Source organism: Glycine soja, chromosome 8, assembly GCF_004193775.1.
Source record: "Glycine soja cultivar W05 chromosome 8, ASM419377v2, whole genome shotgun sequence".
Classification (NCBI taxonomy): Eukaryota; Viridiplantae; Streptophyta; class Magnoliopsida; order Fabales; family Fabaceae; genus Glycine; species Glycine soja.
In genome coordinates this window covers 46,824,692-46,850,072 of record NC_041009.1, presented here as the reverse complement: position 1 = coordinate 46,850,072, position 25,381 = coordinate 46,824,692, and the positions used below count along the sequence as shown (strand labels likewise).

General features: G+C 34.4%; 1 protein-coding gene across 6 annotated transcripts; it reads right to left on the bottom strand.

The window, feature by feature from the left end:
- Nucleotides 1-1,760: 1,760 nt before the first annotated feature.
- Nucleotides 1,761-24,707, bottom strand: LOC114423742 (chromatin modification-related protein EAF1 B-like). Of its 6 annotated transcripts, none has more exons than XM_028390611.1 (23): nt 24,177-24,707; nt 21,929-22,117; nt 21,770-21,824; nt 21,584-21,681; nt 20,039-21,443; nt 19,827-19,946; nt 19,416-19,688; nt 18,837-19,028; nt 18,150-18,230; nt 17,912-17,969; nt 17,252-17,763; nt 17,086-17,139; nt 13,807-13,864; nt 13,510-13,706; nt 13,356-13,409; nt 13,166-13,246; nt 10,608-10,745; nt 10,145-10,264; nt 8,525-8,616; nt 8,111-8,323; nt 7,644-8,019; nt 5,576-7,308; nt 1,761-2,234 (listed from the first exon to the last, which is right to left on the bottom strand). In XM_028390611.1, exons 2-22 carry the CDS (start codon nt 22,069-22,071, stop codon nt 5,659-5,661), a joined length of 5,970 nt encoding a protein of 1,989 aa, XP_028246412.1. In that variant the 5' UTR covers nt 22,072-22,117; nt 24,177-24,707; the 3' UTR covers nt 1,761-2,234; nt 5,576-5,658. The 6 variants fall into 6 exon arrangements, with proteins under 6 accessions (XP_028246412.1, XP_028246413.1, XP_028246411.1 ...); XM_028390612.1 differs by having other exon boundaries at nt 10,145-10,261; nt 24,177-24,706; XM_028390610.1 differs by having other exon boundaries at nt 5,576-7,365; nt 20,039-21,386; nt 24,177-24,706.
- Nucleotides 24,708-25,381: the final 674 nt, after the last annotated feature.

The following is a 25,381-nucleotide window of genomic DNA, read 5'->3' as shown; positions in this document are numbered from 1 at the left end:
ACATACATCTATAAATTTCCTATTTACTTGTGTTTATGTCAATATAAGTAGCGATGTAATTCAGAAATTAACCTTTGGAGCTTTTACTATTAATTTGGGGGAGTTCTTACTTTCCGCCATTGAACTCATGAACTTTGTTACTCGACTTTGAAGAATTCTGGAACAATATTGAAGATGAGGTTGAAGATTCCTTTTTATACAGCATTGAGCAAAGTTTTCATTGCTAACAGCTTCAGATCATAAATCAGTTAACAAGCCAGGATCAATATGAGGGTAGCTCTCATAAAATGTTGTGTAATGAGAAAGCCCAACACTGAATCACCTAGAAATTCAAGCCTCTGTCCATCAATATGAATGGGGACAACAAAGAAGAGAAACAATTAGTAAAAATTCTGAAGGTCTTATAGGACATATCACATTATTGTTGTTATTAATCTTTAGTACTACTAAACAGTTATCACCTTATTTTCCTTAATATCAGAACCATGTGGACAAATAGATAGCTTAATTTCCTTGACAGTAAAAACAAGGAAATGGGGTATATAAGCATGGACTTGTGATTTTTTCAGAAATGGGGCTACTCATTACTCATTAAGAATGATTTCTTTTTTTTAGGTGAATGAAAAATTATTTCAAGTAAAAACTTTTACGCCCATATAGAATACCTATTGATCTCTTATTATAAATAATTTTCTGATATCAACAGACTATAAAATTAAAATGAAGAAAAATTGTGCAGACAGAAATTAAATCAAATTTTTTTACTAAAAAGGTTGAAAAGAAATGTAACACAGAAATGACAAAAACATTAATTTTAGGATCAAGCTGATTAATCACACTAGACAAAAAAGTTAGAATTAAAGTTGAAGTTTAATTTTTAAATATTATTAGTGTAAAAAAATTATATGATTAATTAATTAGATATTTTCTTAAATGAAATTTTTTAAAATAATTATGAATAATGAGATCAAGTAATATCAAGAGTTACTTTTAAAAAGATGGTTTTTATCTTCACCCTTCATTTTCTTATAATCAAATGATTCTAATGAATAACTCACTTTTCATCTTAACCCTTCATTGCGTATACAAACATGAAATTCATACATCAATAAAACTATTAAATTTCATCAAAAACTCAAATACATGCATTGCTTTTAAAACATTACAAATACTCACAACTGTATTATTACTAAAAGTGACTTAAAATTAGAATTACTCATTTTTTGAAATTAACTATACTTTTTCAAATTAACAATAATAAAAATTTAGATTGAATAAGTATTAGAAATAACCAAAAAAAAAACTATCAATAATTTATAGTCAATGTTAAAAAAATATAATAAAAAATGACAAGTTTTATATTAAACTTTTTAAGGCTCAAATTTTCTAAACAAGCCCTCCCCTCAGCTACACCATTATTTTCCTCTTGCAGATGCAGATGTAATACCTAAATATAACATACAAATCCGTCACAAATAAAAATGCACTGTACCATATCATCTGCTACTACAAAAATATAAGCATTTCATCAGGCAGAACTCCAACCCCCCAACAATATAGGAGTACAAAGCATCAGCTCCGCTGAGACTAAAAAAATAAAGTCGAAAAGGTTACTGGCTCCTTCTGTGAAAGGATTAAACAAATAAACCTTACCAAGAATAATTTCACATCTCCATCCCTCCCAATGGTTCCAACTAGTTACCTGCTTTTGCACTAAAAAAAATTGTTTCTTGATACACAAGGAATAAGATAAGGTGATATGGAACAAGTGAACGTGGTTGTTTTCTCCATCACTGATTTAAAAATATTTGCAGACACCAATGGCAGATGCATACACCAGAAATTTTGTATTCACAAAACTTTGAATTGGCTTTTGCTCATAAAAATTACTCCTATCCCAATTATCTAACAGACTAATAATACATTCACTAATCTAGTAGAACAAAAAATAAAGTGTTCCTCTGCACAAGGGCAGAGAGAACGAGACAAAAAAAAAAAGAAAACAAAGGAAAATTACAAGGAAAGAAGAGACGATCCTGTACACATGCCTCTATATTCGTCTCTTACCAAAGAAAATAGTCTAAAAACAGTGGTAATATACAAGACCTATGAAACGAATGAAGTAAGCAATAATGCCTACCAATACAATTTTTCCTAATCTTTTGACAGGACCTACACAAAACAATGGATATCTATCTCCATATTACAAAGCCCTCATGTATGACCAGCTTCGTCTGCACAAAAACCATAACAAAGTTTAAGTATTTTTTTCATTCTGCCATGAAAAAATAGATAAATACACAGAAAAGAAAAATCAAAGGCCAGAAAGGAGGGAGAGGGAGGATATAGAAGGATTATATAATGGGGGTATCAAAAAATTGGTATTGAATAGGCTGAATGAACAAGCTGGTTCTTCCTCGGAAAAGGGGCTCTCTAGTTCTGTTTTTTTTTTATTTTCTTGGATTGCAGCCTTGTAACAGATTTATACCCCTACGATACAGCTCTAATTCAGTATCAACATTACTTTAGTTTTACCATTGCAATATCAAAAGAAATATTTACATCTAAAAAATACCATGGTTATTTACATAAATAACCAGCATCATAGTTATTAATCTCGGATAATGGTACAACAAAGGGACTGGTCATATTATAATACAAACTAAATAATTTATACTGCACATACAAAATACAAATACTCAAAAATAATATACCCAAAATTAAATAAATTCATGATAAATAAGTCACAGTTTACACTCAGAATCACCATCAATCAAGGAGCAATAAGAATGTAGAATGAAGTCAAAATATGAAAGATGATGGTCAAATTATCAGGGTAAAAAAACAGAAAACACATTAGATAAAAATTACGAAAATGTGAACTGTTGAATATTAAGGAAGAAAAGGACCCCAAAAAGGAGAAAAAAAAAAAAAAAAGCAGACATTTGTGAGCTCTGAAATGCTAACAGAGTGAGCTCTAATGCAAGAACAGAAACCTGTGATTGGACATTGGCCAGAGAGGTCGGGCCAGGGCAGAAAAAGATGCTAGCAATGATATCTATTATCTATCTATTACTATATATTAGAAGTTTTCCCCTCCTCTCTCTCTCTCTCTCTCCCCCTGCCACATGTCATTATGTGGTTAAAATTTTCCCGCCAAAGCTACAGTACACAACTAAGGAGCTTTTTTTGGGTACTCAAAAAAAGCTCTATTGAAACGGAATCAAAACAGCATGGTTAATATTTAATCAAATATTAATTGTTTCGACTTCTGACCATATATAATTATTGCAAATATTAATTACTTTACAAAATTAAGAAAGTATTTTCACTGAACTGATAGAAATATTCTTATTTAATAATTACTCATAAATATTTTAACTGATCTTGCATTAATTAATATTTTTATTAAGTGTATATTATATTAAAATATAAAGATAAGAAAATATAGAAAATTATTTTTAACAAAATATTTCTCTAACATTTATGTTTGTAAATAGTACTAATTTTGCTGCATTTCATTTTTGTTGGAAAAGCCCTCCTAATTGTGGACACCCCTTAGCCTACCTTACTTGTGGCCTCTTTGGGTGGTGATTTAGTCCAACATGGACTAAAGATAAAACCAAACTAAAATATATAAGTGTGGGACAAACTTCACCTTATAAGCCGATTTTGTATGATTGAGTTAGGCCTATAACCCACTTTCTAAAATGGTACTAGAGTCTATTCTAAATCCATCGTTGGGTCACCTGCATTTGGCACACTCCAGGCTGAAAGTCCTGGGAGTGATGTGGAGTATTGGAAAAGTCATCTTCTTAATTGTGGACACCCCTTAGCCCACCTTAGTTGCGGCCTCTTTGGGGTTGCCTGAAGTGAAACCTTGAGGGTAGTGCTTTAGTGGTTTAATTAGCAGCACACTCCTCCCAACACACACCCTATCATGGTTGAAATTTAATAAAATATGAAAAATTATGAGTCATTAAATAATATGTAGGGCCCACTATCTTTTGTAATTTCCAAAACAAATTAACAAATAAGAGAGTGTGTGCTCAAAAGAGTGTGTTGCTAGCACTTCTCTTAGTGGTTAGTCCCATGCCGACTAGAGATATGGTCAAATTAAAGTATATAAGGAGACAACCCTCATCTTACAAGCTGGTTTTGTAGTGTTGAGTTAGGCCTATAACCCACTTTCTATGAATTTTAGTGTGTCGAATTGAATATACTTTATAATTTTTCCTTAATTGTATATTTTGTTTTGTTTATGAAATCACTGCAGAGCGATGTGGTTTGAATTTAACCATTTCTTTGAGTTGGTTCCAAAGTTATTATTATTAAACTGTGTTTGAGCAATATACTTCATATATTGTATTCGGTAATGATTTTTACAATTGATACTTGTTATTACCTTACAGTAAAGATAAAATTATTATTGAACAATCAATTAATCAACATTTTGTTATTGTCTAAAGTAACATTTTTGTATGTATTTTTTTTTTCCATTCAACTATTATATTATTACACTAGAATCAAATATATATTTTGTTTTCATTATTAATTATATGCATTTCCATATATACTGTATATAAAATTTTTCCCTACATTATCAACCAACTACATCTACATGCCTTTTTACTAGCTGAGAATGCGATTTGTGTTGCGGTTCTTATTTATATAAGAATAAAAGAAAATAAATTTTTAATCACTTATGCTATCTGTTTACAATATGCACCATGGCATCTTTTAAAATATGATACAATTATAATATTTTGTTTACGTTAAAAATATAAGAAAACTCCGTACTGAAAATATAAGAAAATTATTAGTAACAAATACTATTTCTCTAACATTTGAATTTAAAGTGCCAAAATGAATATAGTTTATAATTTTTCCTTAATTGTCATTTAAAATTTTATATATAAATTAAATATATATAATTTAATAAAAAATAAAGAACTTAAAAAATATTTAAGAATTAAATTGTAATTTAAGTTAAATGTATAATTTTAAATTTTTTATTTAATTATTGTTATTATTATTAAAAATTATTTATTTAACTATTAAAAATAATCCATTTATATTTTGAATAATTATAAAAATAAAGTATGAACATAATTACATAATTAAATTTTAATATTTATATATAATATTTATAATAATATTATTATATAAAAATTTTAACTAAACAATTAAACTAATGATCATAAATATATGTATATGTATAACACGGCATATGCGGGCGGGGGACAGGGGACTAAATACCCGAATCTGAACCCATCCCCTATTTATTTAACAGGTATTCACAGGAAATTTTCCCTATTTGTTTTAATAAAATACCAGGTTTCTATCGCAATGCCACTGTCGACCAAGTTAATATATACTACTGAGATTACCATTGAGGAAAAAGCTTTTCACAAAAATCAACACCGATCAAGAAATTTCAAAGTACAAAATGTTTCATATACCACTAGTGAAAAGCTCACAATTTTACCCCACCCCTCAATGAAAAAAATTTAATAAAATATGTACTTCAATAATGACTAAACTTTTGAAACAAGGCCATAGAACATAAAAATACCTGTACAATGGTGACAACAGGGCATACAGATTCCAACCCTGACAGAACCAAGCACACTCAGCTGCTTCATCCATTACAAGTCATCATTCCACTTTAGAATTGGGTGGATGGATAAGCAAACTGCTCTGCCCTGGTTGCATATGTTGCACTTGTTGCTGTGATTGATGTTGCACAGCTAAATCTGTGGGAGAATGTTGCTCCTGCTCCTGTTGCTGCTGCTGATGTTCTGAAGGCTGACATGATTGTTGGGATTGGATGGGTTGAGATGAAGTTTGTTTTTGAAGAGTCGGTGACTGCTGCTGCTGCCACTGCCCCCCAGAATTATGTGCATGAGAAGGTAAGCTAGTTGATAACTGTTGTGGGCCCAGCTCTTGAGTAATAGTTGGTAGCTCATTTCCAGCAGAATTTCCAACAGGTGTGCTCCCCAGAGAGCTCGCTTGAGTAACTGGATTGGGCACATTGGAATCAAATGGTGATTCTGACGTTTTCCACTGAGAAGATGCACTGGGAGGAACAACAGTTACACTAGCTGCATCCATACAAACAGGAGACATTGCAGTGTTTGTACTGACTTGTGAAGCACGGTTTGCAGGATGTTGATCAACTTTAGGCGAATCAGATTGAGACATGCTTGATGACTCAGACTGCACCTGACAGTTTTGTTGCAGCATTCTCTGAACATTTGATTGAGTCTGATTACTTTGCTTATATGGTGGCTGAGATTGTAGCGGCTGTTGATGATGATTAGAAGCAACAGCTGGCTGTGGAGGTGATGCCATATGGCCTGCAGTAACAGACAAAACATGTCCTTGAATGCTATTATCAGAAGGAGATACCACTGGCTGAGGTTGTTTCAATGTAGTGTTTGCTGGTCCAGAATGTAGCTTTTGCTGCAACTGGGAATGATTTGAAGAATGCGCAGCAACCAATGGCTTGGATGGTTGATTTGGATTACCAGATCCAGGATATAAATTTTGACCTTGCATCACGGGCATGATTTGGTCCACTTTCTCAACAGTTTGGCTTCCTGGAGATACAGATAATCCATTTAGATGAGATGGATCCACAGAGTTGTTTTGATGGATCAACATGTTTCCTCGTCCTAGTCCTTTCAGAAGTTTTGCCTGCTGTTGAGACTGTGCATGCTGTGGCTGATTAGGATGCTGCCTACCAGGCTGTGGATACTGTCGCTGCTGTGGCTGTCGCTGCCGTTGTTTTGCTGTCTGATTAGGCAACACACTAGCACCAGGATTCCTGCTGAAACCATGTGGTAGGTGATGTTTCTGCTGTTGGTGCTGAGAAGACATGGGAGTCAATGGGGATGTTGGTGTTACAGGGGAAAGAGATACTTGCTGCAATGAATTTTGAGGTTGTGCTTGTGAACTATTTTGTAGAGGTGATGATACAGAAAGCTGGGACTGTGGCTGAGCATGTGGACTCAAAGAACTCGATGCAGCAAGCTGTTGCTGTTGTTGGTGCTGCAGATATCGCTGCTGTTGGTGCTGCAGGTGCCGTTCCTTTGCCAATCGAATTGCATAGGCCTGTTGTGAATTAGTAGCATGATTTGGACCTTGAAGAGAATGGGGATTGCTGAGATGGGACTGTTGTTGAGATAGTTGATGTGGCTGCTGGGCATGTCCTGGGTATGACTGAACAGGTGGTGCTGTCTGATTATTAAAGGAAGAATTCATCCCACTAAAAGCAGGAATGCCTTGGCTGTTCCCTTGTGTGACCTGCATCGGAAGTTCGGGAACCATCATTTGTCTTTGGTGTTCTTGGTTATGGCCAGGCTAAAGAAAATGGGAAGAAAAATCATTGGTTAAAATAAATAGGATCACCATAAATGTTAATTGATGCACAAAGGCAAGATCAATCAAAATAGAACTGACTTGCTATGAACTTATTGCCCAACCAAGTTGAGAAACTATTGGAAACATTGTAATAACTGGGATGCTAAATTGGATGGATATTAAGTTTCATAGCCAAAAGCAGAAATTCCAACCCCAACATGTTAATTATCACCAATAGAACCAATTAAATTCAAAGAGAGAACCAGAGCACTTCTCACCCTCATCATATGTACAGTCTCCCGAGGTCTCAGCATTGAGTTTCCTTGTCCAGCACCAACTCCAGCATGCATATTTACAGGGCTTGGAATCCCCACCATACTAGAAGAAGGCATGCCTCCAGAACTAAGCATAGATGATGATGGCACTCCCTGAAACCCTGGTCTAATGCTTCTGTTAATCCCACCCAACATGCCCATACCATTTCCACTAGGCAACATTCGCACACCACCAAGATCACTTCCTGAAAGAGATCCAGGAACAGACATGGTAGATTGCGACATGTTTCTGCTAGATATCATCTGATTATATTGTTGTATTCTCTTCTGTTCGTCAACTGATAAAGGTGGAGTTCGTGAAACTCCATATCTACTATCCCTGAAAACACATGCAGTCCCTAGCATTGAATAACTAATTATGTGTATTTAATAATTGCTAGCAAGAATCTCCAGTTATAAAATGTGCTAACCTGGCAGGGGCTGCCAATGGACCAGATGATGTTAAGTTATTGCTAAGACCAATACCAGAAGATGATGGAAGTGATGAATTTAGCCCAGCTGAAGGATGCACAGATGAAACAGAACTATGATTTGACATTGGTAAACCACCAGCAAGAGAGCCTTGATACCCAAGAGACAGGACATCTGGGCTTGTTTGATTTGTATCACAAAGATCAAGTGGCCTTCACCAGAACTCAAAAATGGTTAAGATACTTGTGATTGTGCCAAAGAAAACAATAATGTAAAACCAGAATGTGAAAAATTCAAGGTAACCCTAGTTGTGGCATAGACAATAATACAATAGTATTCATAACTTTAAAACTTCAATGCTAACCACCACCACCACCCAACAAAAAAATCAAATCAAATCAAATAGAACTTACGTCAAAACATTTCCATTCAAGTTGTTCGGGCAGATTTGGGAAAGAGCAATCCCGTGTGAATTATGGACAGGTACTAATGGTTGGTTATCATTCTGCATTTAAACAAAAGAATTTCAAATCAGCTGTTATTAAAAGGTTTTAAAATTCTTACAGCTACCACCCTGCTCATAGATACACATCAATAATATTCTTCAAAAATAATTACACCAACCAGCAGTGTATGTCCCATATCGGTAAGATATTACCATACAAAATCAGCAGGAAAAGTGCCAACAGGATATAAAAAAGTTATGCTGTTTGCTACATAATCACATTAAAATCAGAATTAAAAAAATGACAAAAATTATGATTAAATGTCCGACTTCTTCAGAGGTAACTGCACTCTAGAAATCAACCAGGAAATAAACCAATAGATACAGAAAAGTCCAATTCTAAAAAGGTTACCATTAGGACCGCAGGAAGGGGGAGTTAATTAAGGATAATTAGAATATTAGTTTTAGAGTTAGTTAGTGACAAAAAAATAGGAAGACTTAAGGTAAGGAAATTCATTCAGATCTGCCAGTTACCATTCGTAAATTGAACATTAGTTTGCTGTGAAAGGAAAAATCCTTTGTGAGGGGGAAACCTTTGGAGGACTTTGTTCTGTTCTTTTCCCATCAATCAAGAAATACAATCTTTTATATTCTTGCAAGGTTTCAGAGTTGAAGCACAGGCTGCACAAGCTATTGAGGAGTGAAGAAATGTTCTGGGAGGACTGGAGACTGGATTGGAGAAAGCTTGACGATTCTTAGTTTTGGGAGGAAGGGTTAACGTAGAGAAGTTTTGGGAGGAAGGAAGGATTTAATGCAATAGAAATAAAAACTCAAAAGGAACTTGAGCCCAAGTTAAGGCACTTGAGTTTTAGTAGTAGTATGAATAAAACAAAAGCAAATCCGAATCCTTATATTATGTTTTAAAAAGGCACGTGAGCCCAACCTACTCAGTTTAACAAAGCAGTGAGACCAATTTCCATTTGAACCGCAAGCCCAAACCAGACATCTCCTTCATAACCCTAATCTGAAACTGCCTCCACGATTGTGGACGGAGAAACTTCTCCCCTTCGCAAGATCCACAACACGCATGACAGCCGAGAGGAGCGAAGCAGCCACGATTGCCTTTTTTGCGGCTTATGCAACGCGACACCATCGCAATCGTGTGAAGGGGAAACCCTTGGAGGAGAGTTCTCTCTTCTTTGTTCTGTTCTTTAGTCTTAGAATATGGGTTATGGGCCTAACTAAAAGTCATTGACTGAGGGTTGCCCCCCACTTATATATTTTATCTTGGTCTTATCTCTAGCCGATGCGGGACTTGGGTTTTTCCCAATACACTCTCTCACGCACAATGTAATACAATCAGGCCATTGTAATACAAGCAGATCTAATCTTAAAATGGCATTCATACAACTACAAGCATCACTAAATTCAAGTTTCAACTGTATATCAATTAAGTTTGTCGGATATTTGAATTAACTAAATCATATTTAACTAGTCATAAAAGTGATTGACATATAATAAATACCATTTTTAAATGTCACTGCAATTGTATATTAGAATCCACCTAATATAAGATTTTGATTAAAACCTGATTCCTGTGGTAACGTTGCTTCTGCCCAATCTTGATAATTTTATCAAAATGAGACTTCAGAGTATCCTCCTCCATTGGTCCTTGCAAACGTTGAAACAACTGTCGGGCACTACCCTGCTAAAGATACAAAAATGTAAAACCAATCAAACAATGAGGATCTACTAATATGTATGTGTGAACGCATAATAAAAATTAAGAAATAATAAGGTTTAATTAATCATTTGGTCTCTCTATAGTTACAAAAACTTTCCCTTTTAGTCCCAATGCTTCAAAGCATCCCCATTTAGTCCCTACACATACCATTTTTAATCCCTGTTAGTCCAAACAGGACTTAAAGGGATTAAAAGGATATGTGTAGGGAATAAAAAGGATTAAAAAATGTGTAGGGACAAAAAGGGAAAGTTTTTGTAACTATAGGGACCAAATGAGTAATTAAACCAAATAATAGAAGTATTCATGCCTTTGGAATTCCAGGTAGTGTAGACGGATAAGACTGAGAAGACCCTGAGTCTTCCGCGCTATCTGCACCATCCCCAGAAGTTCTATCCATTAAAATTTTGTGACGCTCCTTGCACTCTTTTGGTTTCCGAAAGATACACTGGAAATATTGCAAAATTGTATTCCTTCAATTACAGATCCATGAGAAAGATAGCTGAGAAATAAAGGAGAAAAGAAAGAACAGTTCAGTCATGATTGACTGAGTGGAAAACAGAAAAGGGAGAATACTCCTTCCAAGGATTTCCCCTTCTACAACTGCTCAGTTTCCCAATCAAGGTTTATCAATAGCAAATAACAGCCTATGGCGGTGAGCTAAAAATCCACAAATCCGCAATACACATACGGCAGATGGCATGATGGCCTACGGCAGAAGCATGGTAATTGAATCGGGATACAAATCAAGAATCGGAAGGCCAATTTTCCAAATCACAAATCTCAGAAAAAACAGTATAATAATAAACTAAAATTCAAGTAAATATCATAAATCTAAAAAAAAAACAATGTCATAACAATTATCAAAGTCTCAAAATCTCATCACATAAAGTCATTAACATAATTCTTAAAAACACCAAGGTTATCAATAGTGGATGGCAGCTTATGGCTGTAAGCCAAAAATCTGCCATATACATATGGTGGACCTATGGCAGAAGGAATGGTGGACAAAAAAAAAATATAGACAAAAACTAAAAAAAAGCATAAATAAATTTCAAAAAAAAAAAAACAGAAGAATCATATACTAAATTTCAAGAAAATATCATAACATTCATCAAAGACATAATGGTGATTAAAAAGGATAGTTATAAACTAACAATTAAATAACAGAATTAGAAAACAATTAAATATATCAGAATTTAAAAAAGGATACAAATAATAATAGTTTTTTAAACACAATTAAAGAAGAATTAAAAATATAAAACCAAAATAATATTTATAATGAACAAAAATACAAAACTTTATAATTAAAACACATAATAGAACAGTAAAACAAGAGAAGCAAAGAAAAAACAGATAAAAAAAGAGTGAAATAAAGGAGACAAGTTTGTTGGAGACGGTCATCGCCACCAGAGATGATCACAGCTGCCAGTGATGGTTGTTGCAGGGTCACTGGAAGAGTACCTCAGTATTGCTGGGGTGCAGTGTTTAGTTTAGTAATTGGTCACAATTTTATATCTCGAGAATACAATACTTTTATAAGGGTTTTTCAAACATTTTGGGATTTGGGTCTGATCAGATCATGGTCCAAACTCAACTTTTCTTTTTTCCAAGGGTTTTTAAACGTTGTGGGCCTATGGGCCATGTCATACAGGTCAGGTCATACGACCTAAACCCTTCTCTTTTTCTTTAACAAATCTCTTGCAATTTCTGCTATAGCCACTGCACACAACACGGACACCACATGAAGTGAGTGCCATAACTGAAATGGTGGAGGACACCATAAAATGCAATATGGCAGATGGCAAATGATGGAGGCTCCAAAATGCCACACCATACCGCTATGGCGGGGCCCATAAACATTTCTCAGCAACATTACTCTTACCCAGCATTATTTGACAGACATTGAAACTTTATCAGCTTTCCTAGTATGGTGCAGGTGCAATTGGTGAATGTCAATAAAAAGAAAAAAAATTAAAATGAAGATTTTTAGGTGAAGGAATGTCACTAGGGGTGTAAATGTACTGAGCTATTCATGAACTATTCAAGCTCAACTCATTAATTACTAGTTCAAGCTTGTTTGTTTAATTAAATAAACAAACCCAAGCTTAAGATTAGGCTTGATTATTTATATGATCCGAGCCCAAGCTTTCAAAGCTAGACATTAAGAGCTCGTGAATAGATCGTTTATATATATAAACAATTTTATATATTCTAATAATTTATAAAAAATATTTTCTTACTATTTATCATTTTTTAGTTGAAATTAGAAAACATGAAAGGTGTTGTTGTTTATGTTTCATTGAGGTCTAAATGATTTTGTTGATAAAAAAATTGATGAAGATTTTATTGGTCTTTGTTATTTATATATTGATTATGAAAATATGTAATTTGAACTTTGTTGAGAATGTTAAATTGATTTTGAAGTTTCTTTTTTGTAAAGGTCAATAAGCTATGAACTATTTTAATAGTCTAAAAAAATTTAATTCCACATATCACATGTTAAGCACATTTTTTAAGTAGTAAATAATTATCTGGTATTAAAATAATTATCAAATGCTTAATCGATAAAGTTAAAAAATAATTTAACAAATTGTAAAAGCAAAAATCATAAGTTATAAATGAGTTAAACAAGTCAAGCTCAAGCTTCTTTTTTTTAACAAGCCAAGCCCAAGCTTTCAATTAGTTAGGCTCGTTTAAGTAAATGAGCCAAGCTTGAACAATCAATTTATTTTACAAGCCTAAGCTTTAAGAGCTCGGCTCGACTCAATTACACCCCTAATTGTGACAACTATCATTGAAGATGTCCTTCTGTCCAGCAACTATAGCACCTTTCCTATATGTGTAATTATATCTGCATATCATTACCTTGAATTGTATAGTACTGTTGATAGCATCACTAACAAGCTCCCAGTTTGGACCCATATCATGCACCAGGACAACAAGAGCCTGCAACATTGGATAATAGATAACAACTTTCTGTAAGTCACTAAGTTCAAATATTTACTCCAAAACATGACAAGAGTTAAGTTGAGATAACTATCGAACAACAAACAACCTGGTCTTCAAATAGTGACCAAGGACTTCCAGAACCAGGCTGTCCCACAGAAACCTACAAAAATTATTAAACCAAAAATGCAAATAAATAGATCAGCACGGTGACAACAGACACTTTGCTACCACACAACCATCTAAGTTCCCAGCAAAATTACCTTAAGTGCTTTGGCTTTCCTCCCCCTATCTCGTCCACCACTAATGATTCTAATAAATTTACTTGGACTGGACATGTTACTCATTTGCGAAGCAGCAGGGGAGGGAATAGAATTAGCTATTGGAGCAACATTGTCAAAATTATCAAGGGATTGTTTTGTTGTCTTCAGCTTCTTCACACTATGCTGGCCATACAAACCTTCAAAACACGACAGTTAAAAACATCAAGCATGAAAAAAATATAATACTGACTACAGAAAAGTTTTCTAAATATATTATCAGATAACAGGGCAGTTTACCGCTACTTCCATTAGGTTCAAAGTGATGACTATCCAATCTCTTCTTGGCATGATCCCTCTGTTAAATACATAAAAACACCATAGGATAAGCGCTGAAGAAAATATTGTGAACAACTAAGAAAAGGAAAAGCATAAAAGTAAAGTTCTCCAATGTCTACTTCAAAACAACATAAAACATTATAAGTTCAAAACTCCATATCCCATCTAAACATTATTGACTTCTATAGGTGTGTTGGTTTTCATGTTTCAAATGCTCAAACTGAGGTTTGACCCAAAGCAACAACACACAAGCTTTTCCATTGAGGTGCCTTGAAAGTTGTGCCAACTACAAACCAAACACACACTTTATCCCACAACTAAGCAACATTCAACTAGTTTTTACAGTAGAAAGAGTCTCTAAGGTTTTATTTGAATTGGTGGAAGGAAATGAAATGGAACAAATTGGAGTGAAACAAAACATAATAGAATAAAAGTTCTATTTCATTGTTTAGATATTTTATAATGGAATGGAAGAAAGTTCTTGATCAACTGTTTGGAAAGTGATCGGATGAAATAAGTGATAACTTTTTTTATTCCCATATTACCTTTACTTTAAAAATACCAATATTTTATTTATATTGAAAAGGAAAATAATTTTAACAAAATATCAAAATATAAAGAACTAAAGGGTCATGGAGTCATAGACTAATAGTCTAATATTCATTTTTTATTTTAATTACCTGATTTGTGTGATTGAAATAATAGAGAAAAGACAACTACAGCATGGTGCAGGCAAGGTGAGAAGTGTAAAAAACGTAGCAGTAAAAAGCATAGAAGAAATGTGTTGCTGAAACAATTCATTCATTGATAATCAGAGGGTAAGAATAGAACCATAACTTCATAATTTATACAAAGTTAGACCTTTAGCTCCTCTCATCCCCCCAAATTGGGATAGGTTTCACTAGTTTCCATTATATTTAATCCTCATTTTATCAATCCAAATAATGAAACATAATAACATTATATTCCTTCCCAACCTCTTCCACCAATCCAAACAGACTAAATCTAAAACAGCATAGGTATCATTACCCCCAATTTCAGTTTACCTCAATGAAATCACAATTCAGAATTGTTGGCAATTGCTCTGTCATCCCCATATTATATTAGAGAACAAGGAAGCTTTCAGTTTTCAACCAAGATTTACATCTATCAAATACTAATGAGGTTGTCCTCAAAATTATACACACACACACACACAGACACTAAACTTTGAAATTGGCTAGTATTAATTTCCATTTTAAATTACAAACAGGAAGGAGACAATGAATTAGAATGCTTATCAATTCTTTCCGCATTTAGTGCTGCATTTTCAGTTCTATATTAATTTCCTTCTTTCCATTCCTCTTCATATCAGATTTCAGAGGGGTAACAAAATTCATCATGATGGAAAGAAAAGTACAAGGAGATGAGGAATATGAAGGATAATTGATCTCCCTTAGCAAAAGAAAATGCAAAGTAAAGCAGCAGAAAAACATCAATGGAGCAAAGCTACCAAGTCCCTTTACAGACAGAGCAAAGAGTATTTGAAGAGGAATCTTTGGTGGAACAGGAGTTGAGAGTGAATGAATTTGAAGGGTTACAAGATAATCCCCATTTTCCTTCCATCATTTTCAACTCCCACCCCCAAACAAGGGAGTGGTTTACTTGGAGCCATTTGATTTGAAAAAAGCACCTTCAGTATTCATTTTTATGTTTTCACTTTTGATTACAAAAAAAAAAAAAAAAATCATCTTGATTTTAGTTTGTATTCTATTTTCAAAAATTTATATAGAAAATTGTGAAAATAACTTTTCATTGTCTTCTGGTTTCACTATTTCCTATACAAACTTCCAAAAACAGGAAACTTAGTCAAAAACAGAGTGACATTTTTGTAATTAAAAATGAAAATAGAAAATATTTTCTCAAAACAAACAGTCCCTTAAAACATTCCCTCATTTCCCTTTCCAAACCCCACCCCCAACCCAAACATAGCCTTAAGAAATCCCCCTCAAAAAGGCTAAGTGTTTTGCACCAAAAGAAAAACCCAATCAACTTATCCATAATCAACTTCCGAGCTGATGAGACATCTTTGAAAACAAAGTGTGTGTGTGTGTGTATATTCCAACCAAATTGAAAACAAAGAGTTTTGGTTTATGTAGGAGTAGAACAAAGTTTATGCATAATGCATTGCAATTTTAGTAAGATACGAGGAAAATGACTTGGAAGTAAAATTCTGAGAAAATGTCATACCAAAAGATCCATTGTTTTATCTGGGATCAAATTACGAAGACAGAGAAATTAATGAGGATGTCACACGTAAGACACAATCAGAAAGGTTAAAATGAGAAAGACATCGGTGTTACTTGTGATCGCAAAGTACCTATCAAGTTCAAAGGAAAGTTTTACCGTACTACTATATGTTTGGCTATACTCTTGGTAGTGAATATTGGGTTTTAAAATAAAAGAAAAGGTGGAAAAAGAAAAAGTAAGAATGCAGCACGCCAAAACAAATACAAGAGATATTGGAGGAGCCCTGATTGAGGAAAACACAACAGAAAAATGATTAAGGTGGTTGGGCCCTGTGAGAAAAGGGGAAAGCAAACCAAGGACATTAGACTGATTAGAGAAACTTATTAAGAGAAATCTCATAGTAAAAAATATCTATAAAGGATTTGGTCTCTAGCTGAGCCTAAAGGTGTCATGTGACCCGTGTAGCCAACTTCACCTAATAGAATTAGGTCTTTGGTTTTGTTCTTATATGTTCCGACCAAGTACAGTAAATTATAAAAATATATCTGCTTACACAAAAAGGACAAAAATATGCCATACAAGGAATAAGATAACCTTCTAAACTGGAAACAAAAATATATGTTTCCAGTTTTGGTTGCCTCCGAGACTGCTGTGTAGTCTGTCTTGGGAACCATCCCACTGGTTTTTATTGTAATCACAGTACCTCTGGTACTTGGTTTTCATTCATATATATATATATATATATATATTATCTTTGCTGACCAAAAAAAAAAAAAAAGATAACCTTCTAAAAAGTGTGGCCAAATCACTTTAGTGGAATAGCATATAATGGAGCAACTGCTACACCAAATATAACGGATGCAATGATAAAACTTCACATTAATGTGATACCATATTTCCAAATACAGCATATTTAGACAAAATTAAACAATCAGAACTTGAGTTTAGTTTCATCATGAACAAGTGGAAAGATGAATATCATGGTAAGGAAATTTTATATAAAAGAATAACCTGTTCACTCAGGACAACAGAATCCAATTGCCATCCTTGATCATATGAAGAACCCTGCACGCAAAATTGTTTTAGAAACTACAACAGAAATACAAATTATTATAAAAAAGATCCACAAGTCTCAAAAGTCTGCAGACATAGTTACATAAATACAGATTTTGATTACCAGATTCTTGGGCTTCTTTTTCTTTGTTTTAACTGATGTTTCTCCACAGTCATAAGCTACTTGCTTTTCAAAATCTCCAACTGACTCCACCTCCAAACTTTTCTGGATCTGTGATCCAACATTTAAAGTACTCTGGTCATCCTGAAAGGAATTGGTGTCTCCACTAGAAGCATCTGTCTTAGCATGAGCCTGTACTGTCCCAGAGATCACAGCAAAAGGACTGACAACTCTCTGCCTAGAAGCTGTACGCATGCGTTTCGTTGGAATTGATCCAACATTTAAACTAGCGGGCCTTCTTCCAAATAGCACGGATGGCTGAGCTCCAGTTGAATAACGCCCATAAGGCAAATCAATTCCAATTTCACTGGACTTATGAGTGTAAGACTTTATCCTGTTTTTGTGTTTTTTCTGAAATGATTTTGATGATCTGCTACCCTCATAGACACCAGGCAAATAATAAGTACTATTTTCTCCTTCATCCTCGTCATATGCAACCTCTTCATGCCCAAACTCTACATATAAATTTTGAAAGGAAAAAAAATATTGTGATTGATTCCAGACTGATCAACAATACACGTATAAATCAAATAATCTACATGTTCCCAATACAACTCTCTGCCTAGAAGCTGTACGTATGGGTTTCGTTGGAATCGATAGTACCTGCTGCAGCATCATACATAGATGTTTCAACTTCCTCTTGAATGCTACTACCAGTTTTCTGAGGCGGAAACCGAAATAGTGTCATCAAAAGTATAAGACATAAGAGATAAAAGAACAAGGATCACAAGTCACAGCAAAGTATCTTCAAACCAATAAAAGTTCAGCGCTAGTCATGAAGCATTAAACCATCCAGGAAAGTAAGCTAGTAAAATTAGAGCATTTACAAGCATAAATTTACCTCATACTGTAGAAAATGAGATTCAATAGACTTTCTGTATGCTTCCATTGCAGTAGGAGGAACTGTATAGAAAAGGTTTTCCTGGAAAGTAAGATGCAACATGTAAAACTGATATTTGAGCTAAAAAAATTTGCTAATCATAAACTAATAGCAAAAGTAAACCAAAGTAATCAATAACTATAAAAAAAATTATTAGTGGTGTTATAATTGTTAATATTTAATACTCTTATATTTAGTCTAAGCAGTTTATATCAATTTGTAGATACATTATTTTCTCTTTACAAATTTAAAAGTATATAATATAATTTAATATATAATGAAATCTTATATTTCATTAGGTTATTTTATAATAAAATCATCTCTACTAAATTTGAAAGTATATAATATAATTTAATATATTTTATATTATTAGCTATATTTAATTTAATTTCACAGTGCAACGCACAGGTGATATACAGCATGTAAAAGGGCAGCCTGGTCCAATGAAAATTGCTTATTATAACAAACAAACAAACAGCAAAAGTAAACCACAATCATCTATTAAATCATATTGAAATAGCCACACAGTCACATACAATGGACTTTAAAACAAGATTTTGATTTGACTAACGGAGAAAATAAACAAGAATCACTACCGTACAAAATTTATAAGCTAATCAAATAAGGATAAGGTAACTTGATCCATACTTCTGTAAGATGATCATCCCATGACATGTCAACAATGCCTGAGTCAGATATTTTATCGGGAGTTGTTGGTGCTTCTGCTTGACTGGAAATTCCCAGAGATCTACTATCCTTTAAAAATCTCAAAGCATAACTGTGCACCTTAAATACCACCTGTTTTCTGGGATTTTGTCCATCCAGGTATTTGCTTGTTGCCTGACCAAAACCACCAACATTCAAGCATCAGTAACAAATAATAGGAATACCTAGTTAAATCAAGCACAATAAAGTCCACCCATAACCCAATAGCTGATACATAAAACAAATCAACAACAAACCAGAACACAAGCAACGCACTAGGTTCAGGATTCCACAAAGCATAATATCTAGGATGGCTTTCAAGTTTACATAATCTCATAGTACATTTCTAAACGCAAACTAAATGAATTTATTTTGTTGCTGTTGAGAGAATATTCCTTTTAGAGTAAACGAATTTGCATTTGTATAAAAGTAAAGTCCTATCACAACACCAGCCAATGTGGTGGCAAACAAAGAAAGATCACTTTTTTAAGAATGGGATAATAAAAGGACAGAGTATATAACCAGCACCATCTTCGAATTGCTCCTCCTGTTCCCAGAAGCTTCATCTGAATCAATGTTCCCAGATTCAACTGAACCATCAATGCAATTACGCCCAGGAACATCATTGTCTAGAAGGAGCTCAATTGAATTCCAAAACTGCATGACAGCCTTTGCCATGTTGTGAGACAAAATTTTCACCCCAAGATGTTCGCTTTGTTTTTCAAATCTTAACCGAGAAGTAAAAGATGCCTGATGAGATAATTGTGCAGCAGCAGTTATCTTCCAAAGACGCTCCTACAAACACATTTTGGTGGGACAAAAAAGATGTATTGAAAATAAATAAATAAATATCAATTAAATTTAACAAGGGTTAGTCTTCAAGTCCAAATGATGATAGAGCAGAGAATCAAAAGTAGGTCTAAAAAATAATACCTGTGCAAAATCATTCGCCAACCATGTCATTTCCTCAAGGACAAAACCCCAGTGAGACTTTCTATGGATCTGTGAGGGCAATGTGCGAACAGATAACTCTGCAATCCTCTTCCGCTTGACCTGTGTCAACATATGATGTCAGAAGTTTATAGTTTAAAGACAAACCCACAAAATAAGAACAATCAATAGAAATGGAAACAAAAATTTAAAACCTCTATAATTTTAGCCTCTTCCAAAATAGAATCTTCAAGAGCCTTGTCTGGTAACTTCAAGTTGTGTGTAGAACATGGTTGACAGTCAGAGGCAGTAGTAGTAGTAACCTTTTCAACCGGAGCAGTTTGAGTTGTTGAAAATGATACATCCATAGGAACTTGAAGTCTTTCACAACTGTCTTCCATGATACAATTAGGATGATCCATCAGGCCAACACTTTTCTCTTTATCAGCATTTGATATGGAACTTCCGTTGTTGTGCAGTCCTTTAATATTGGGAGAATCTTTCACCTTGTTTAGCATGCCAGAACTATTAATATGGATGTCTTCCTCACTTTTGACCATATTACCACTACCAAAATGGTTTTCGTAACCAGTAGCATGTTGATTGTTTGAAGTAACCCCACTTTCACCAGCATTGGTATTACTACTTTCTTTTACAACTCCACAGCCAGTTAAATTGAGCTTCTGATCAAATTCTGATGTTTGTTCCACAGTATTTCCATTTGCATCAATATTCTTCGTATTACTACACATATTATTATTATTATTATTTACATCTCTAGCTAAACTAGTCTGTGCACAGGAGAACTCCGAATAATTCTTCATGCCTAATGCAGCACTGCAATTTTGGTCTCCATTTGGTACACCTACCCTGTCTAATTTTATGTTTCCAAATCCATTTGGCTGACCAGAACAAGATTCATTTCCAGGTTGTTTAGTAACTGCACAAGGTGAAGGCTCAAGATCACCTGAAGTTCCCAGGTCCCTTTCTCCAACTGCTTTAGCTTCCCTAGAAGCCAAGACAACTGAATTTTGTACAATATCATCTTGAGAAGGTACAATTCGTTGATCTTCTTTGAAGTTTTTATTCATGACAATATCCAATTTGTCTTCAGGAACACTAGCACTGCCACTAGCTGTTTGACAAGCTCGGACACCAACCAACTCATTACCCAGTGGATTATTGGACGTTGGATCTTTAGAAAGAACCTCACCGTTTGAACTTGTAGGCTTTGGCTTAGAAACAGAAAGAACATTGTGGTCCTTTTGTTTGTTTGTATCAGATATTATTCCCTTCAAATCCCTTGAACCCCCACGAGGACCATGATTTGGTTTGGACCTATTCCTTCGCGCATATGGCCTGAAAATAGCAGAATCTTCAGTCTCCTTTGCATTTTGATTCCCACCAATTCGAGAAGATTGTTCTGAAGGAGCAATATTATTCCTTTTATTTGAATGTAGAGACCTCTTTTCGCCTTCAAGCAACTCATTATCACCATCAAAAAGCAAGAGGTTGTCAGCGGTATTTGGTTCACTAAGAGAAGGGACCCCTGGTCTAGCACTACTGTCGACAGAGTCACCATGAGGGGAGGCAGTCAATACAAAACTACCTTTTGCTTCACTGAATCATATTAGAAGAGAGGAAAAGAGAAAAAATTGATAGGGCATCATTAAACGAATTAATACACAGTATATATTCATAAACAAGTAACACGTACTGGAGACAAAACAAAAGAAAAAGACAAGAAAATAATAGTCAACCTGGTCACAAACTGCTCCTGGTGCTGATCAGTGAGTGAAGTAGACTGAACACTAACTGAAGCACCATTCCCTAACTTAAAGTCCAAAGGATTCCCTCCCTGCAATTACAAAGCACCACCGAGCTGGTCATCATTTACATGGAAAAATTGTTTAAAGTAAGAATGCAGAAGAACAAAGCTGTCATACTTTTTCAAGAAATTGTAGTTCCCTTCTTCTTTCTTCGCGCGCATCATACTCCAGTCTGTATCAACATGCATGAGTTATTCTTCAAGCATAAGATTACATTGGCACTCAAAAAACACAATCAAACAAATAATGCAAGTACACAAACAGTTTTCCCTTCACCTGAGCTCTGCCTGGGCCTTCTCAATTGCTGCTCGGCGCGGAGAGGTTTTCAAACCAATACCAACTCCACCATCAACAACACCCCCCATGGAATCAACCTCAGCATTTACAAGGAGAGCAGATCCTGAGTTACATCCATGCATCCCACTCTTAATAACTAAGAGTCTCACTTTCCATCTATCAAAGAATCTGCAAATTTTGTAAAGAAAAGAGGGCAAATTAGGATGTAAATCCAAGTACAAAGCAAACCACTGAGGACTAAAAAGTTCCTCACTGACCAAACATTAGAAAAGTTAACAATTAAACAATACTTTACAAACAGACAGTAACTTTGTGTATGTGTGAGAAACGTACTCCAAAATAGTAAGTTGATATAGGTGAACTAATTTCCAGCAAGATTTAATTCTCCACATCAAAAAAATTCCCCAAATTAAAAATGGGGCTCTACTCTAAGCAAGACTGTTAAATCATGATGTCTAGAATTTGGATCTCCTAAATTTCAGATACTGCATGTCATGCAGTAAGTGTTTAAAGTTTAGACGGCTCAAGTTTTTTTTCCAACTGAGTTTAAGATCAATCTTGATTGTAAAATAATTTGGATGGTTTGAGATTGTATACAGTTTCCTAAAACACTAAACCATCTCAATCCAGGATGTCTATATGCCCCACTTACAAGCATGAGCTGCAATGGTTCCATACTGATTAAATATAAAATGGGAAATTGGGAACAGGTGAAGGAAACATAGGTATGTTATGGAATTATATATATCAATCAGGAATCATGTTTATATTTCAAAGCAATTTATAAATAATCTCTCATGGGAACTCAGTACTTTCCTTGTTTTATTTATTGAATATTATTAAACTATTAAATAATAATATACACCAAAAACAAGAACCAAAAGTGCAAGCAGAAAATGATATGATGAACACTTCATGGATAAGTATCATGCACTGCATGACCATTTAAAATCCTTCAATTTTCAATTTTCTATTATTATATGATAGGGGGACCCATCCCAGAATGTAAACTCTTTTCATCACTTTGTAATGAAAAGCTAGCATGCGATAAAAGTTTCAGGTCCTGTTAACTAATTGCTCACATACATTATAATAGATTTTTTCATTTCCATTACAATGGAAATTCAGACAATTCTTTAGCACAAAGGATATCTGTTTCCACTGAGTGGGTAACCGATAATTGATAAGAGATAATCATTGCAAATAAGCCACGGGTAAATATCACTTTCAAAAGGAGATGTAACCCAAGTAGAAAAACACACTGATCTATACCAGTTACTGAGGAAAAGCTTCACCTTATAATCAAATTGCCCAAAACATTTTGAGATATATGCTAGAAAATTTCTACAACATAATGGTATTAACGATCATCCTCACATAAGTCACCAGATTATATCAATCGTTTAAGAGATACAAATAACATATATACGACTCAACAGATTAGAGGAAAAGCCAGAATAATGTCCAAGTTGAAAGCAAAAGCTCCCCAACCCCAAGCTTAAAATGTTTGCACAGGAAAGGAAATCTTTGACCAGACAGAAGCAGCGCACTAACAGCCCACGCGCGCGTCAATTTAGAAAGATACCAACTAACTAATAGCAACAAACTAAAAGTTATGGTAATTAATATGTAGCGTTCTTAACACGTTAACAGCACACACACCCGACACGATACCAACTAACTAATAGCAACAAACTAAAAGTTATGGTAATTAATATGTAGCGTTCTTAACACGTTAACAGCACACACACCCGACACGCGCGTCAATTTAGAAGGATACCAACTAAACTAATTGTAACAAACTAAAAAATTATGGTAGTTAATACTCAAAATTTTGAACACGTATATTCAACAACCATATTACATCGCATGAAAAGGTTGCCGCCAATGATTCCCTTAAAAAATTTGAACTGACATCACCAACCACACATTTACACTTCAAATTACTAGCTCCCCCCTTAAACATAAGCATTCTAATTCCCTTGCCGGTAAGTGTCAAAAACAAAAACTCACATTTTAGTAACACAACAATGCAGCACCCCATTAACAGACACAAACCCATACACATTCCATTCCAACACAATGCACAGCACAAACATCACTTCCCAATTCGCCCCATCATTCAAAACCCTAACCGCGCCCATTTCCCCATAATTCCCCCAATTCAAAAATTCTAGGGTTTCGAGGGAATGCCAATAAAACAACAATTAAGGCGAGAGAAGAGCACCTGAGCGCGAAAATGCAAACCTAGGGCACAATTCAAGCGCGTCCCGAGTCGAAATTCCTCTCTCCTAGGGTTTTGGAAAGGGGGGGGGGGGTCCCCGAACAACAACGAAGGGAATTGGCCCTAAAACCTAACGTGTACGGAACCGAATGCGAGAGCCATGGAAGAAGAAGAAGGGTTGGGTTGGGTTCGTTTCGTTTTGTTTGTTCCCTCAGTATGGGTGGGTGGAGCAATTGGGGTTATTTCGTTGCGTTTCGCTCTCTATAATTTGAAGAAAAAAGGGTCGTTTTGGTGTTGGGGGTTGTCGTTGGTGATGTTTCGAAAAGAGAGAAAGAGAGAAAGAAGGGACTATGCAACCTCTGGTGAACTGTTGTGGGCTTTGGGTCATGAAGACGACGACGCGCAGAGGAGAGGGCTTGTTGTGAGAAATTGGACGTCCATTTTGGGCTTTTTATTATACACTCTTCCTCTTTCTTTGTGTATGAGTGTGATTCAATCAGATTAAAAATGAGTTTAACTTAATTTGGTTTAATTGCACTAATTATGCTTGTGAATTGGGATGTTAGCAATTAGGAGAAAGGTTTTGATTTGGTTTTATTGCAAGGAAGAAGACGATGTGATACGCCAAAGCAACATATTTTTTTAATATTGATTTATTGTCATCCAATAAAACAAAATACATTGTTAGAATGTTTAATTTAAATTCAAACTATTTTGATTTTTTATAACATTACTTATTTGATTATGAACATGAAAATGTTTTTAAAGAAGAAATAAAAGATGAAAACATGGGTTGAAAATTTGAAAACATCTCTAAAAAATTGAAGTTTTGAATGTTTTCTTTAAAGATGTAGTGACGCGATAGTAATAATTGAAGTATTACTTATTTTCAATTTGAAGTTTTGGTTATCACAATTTAACTTCTTTTGTAGTGACGTGACACCAATAATAACAAAGTTTAATAACTTCAACAAATTCTCAATATTATTGTAATGGATGTAAAGGTGAGGGTTTTCAAAGCAAGATAGATAGAAAGGGAGCATCGCATCAAGATCTCGAGTCCTCTAAATATTCTCTGAAAAATAGAAATGGGAATAAATGAAAACATGATGGTAGTTTTTAGTGTCATTGTCATTGCTTTCCTTCATTGTTCAACAGATGTCACAATTTTTCGCTATCATTGTGTTGTTTTTGCTATTATTTTTTAC

Coding starts and splice junctions, on each gene's coding strand:
- LOC114423742 (XM_028390607.1), bottom strand. CDS start 22,071: ATGCATGGATGTAACTCAGGATCTGCTCTCCTTGTAAATGCTGAGGTT. Junction 19,689..19,826: donor TGGCGAATGATTTTGCACAG/GTATTATTTTTT, acceptor ATGTGTTTGTAG/GAGCGTCTTTGGAAGATAAC. Junction 19,029..19,415: donor GCAATTCGAAGATGGTGCTG/GTTATATACTCT, acceptor GGTTTTGGTCAG/GCAACAAGCAAATACCTGGA.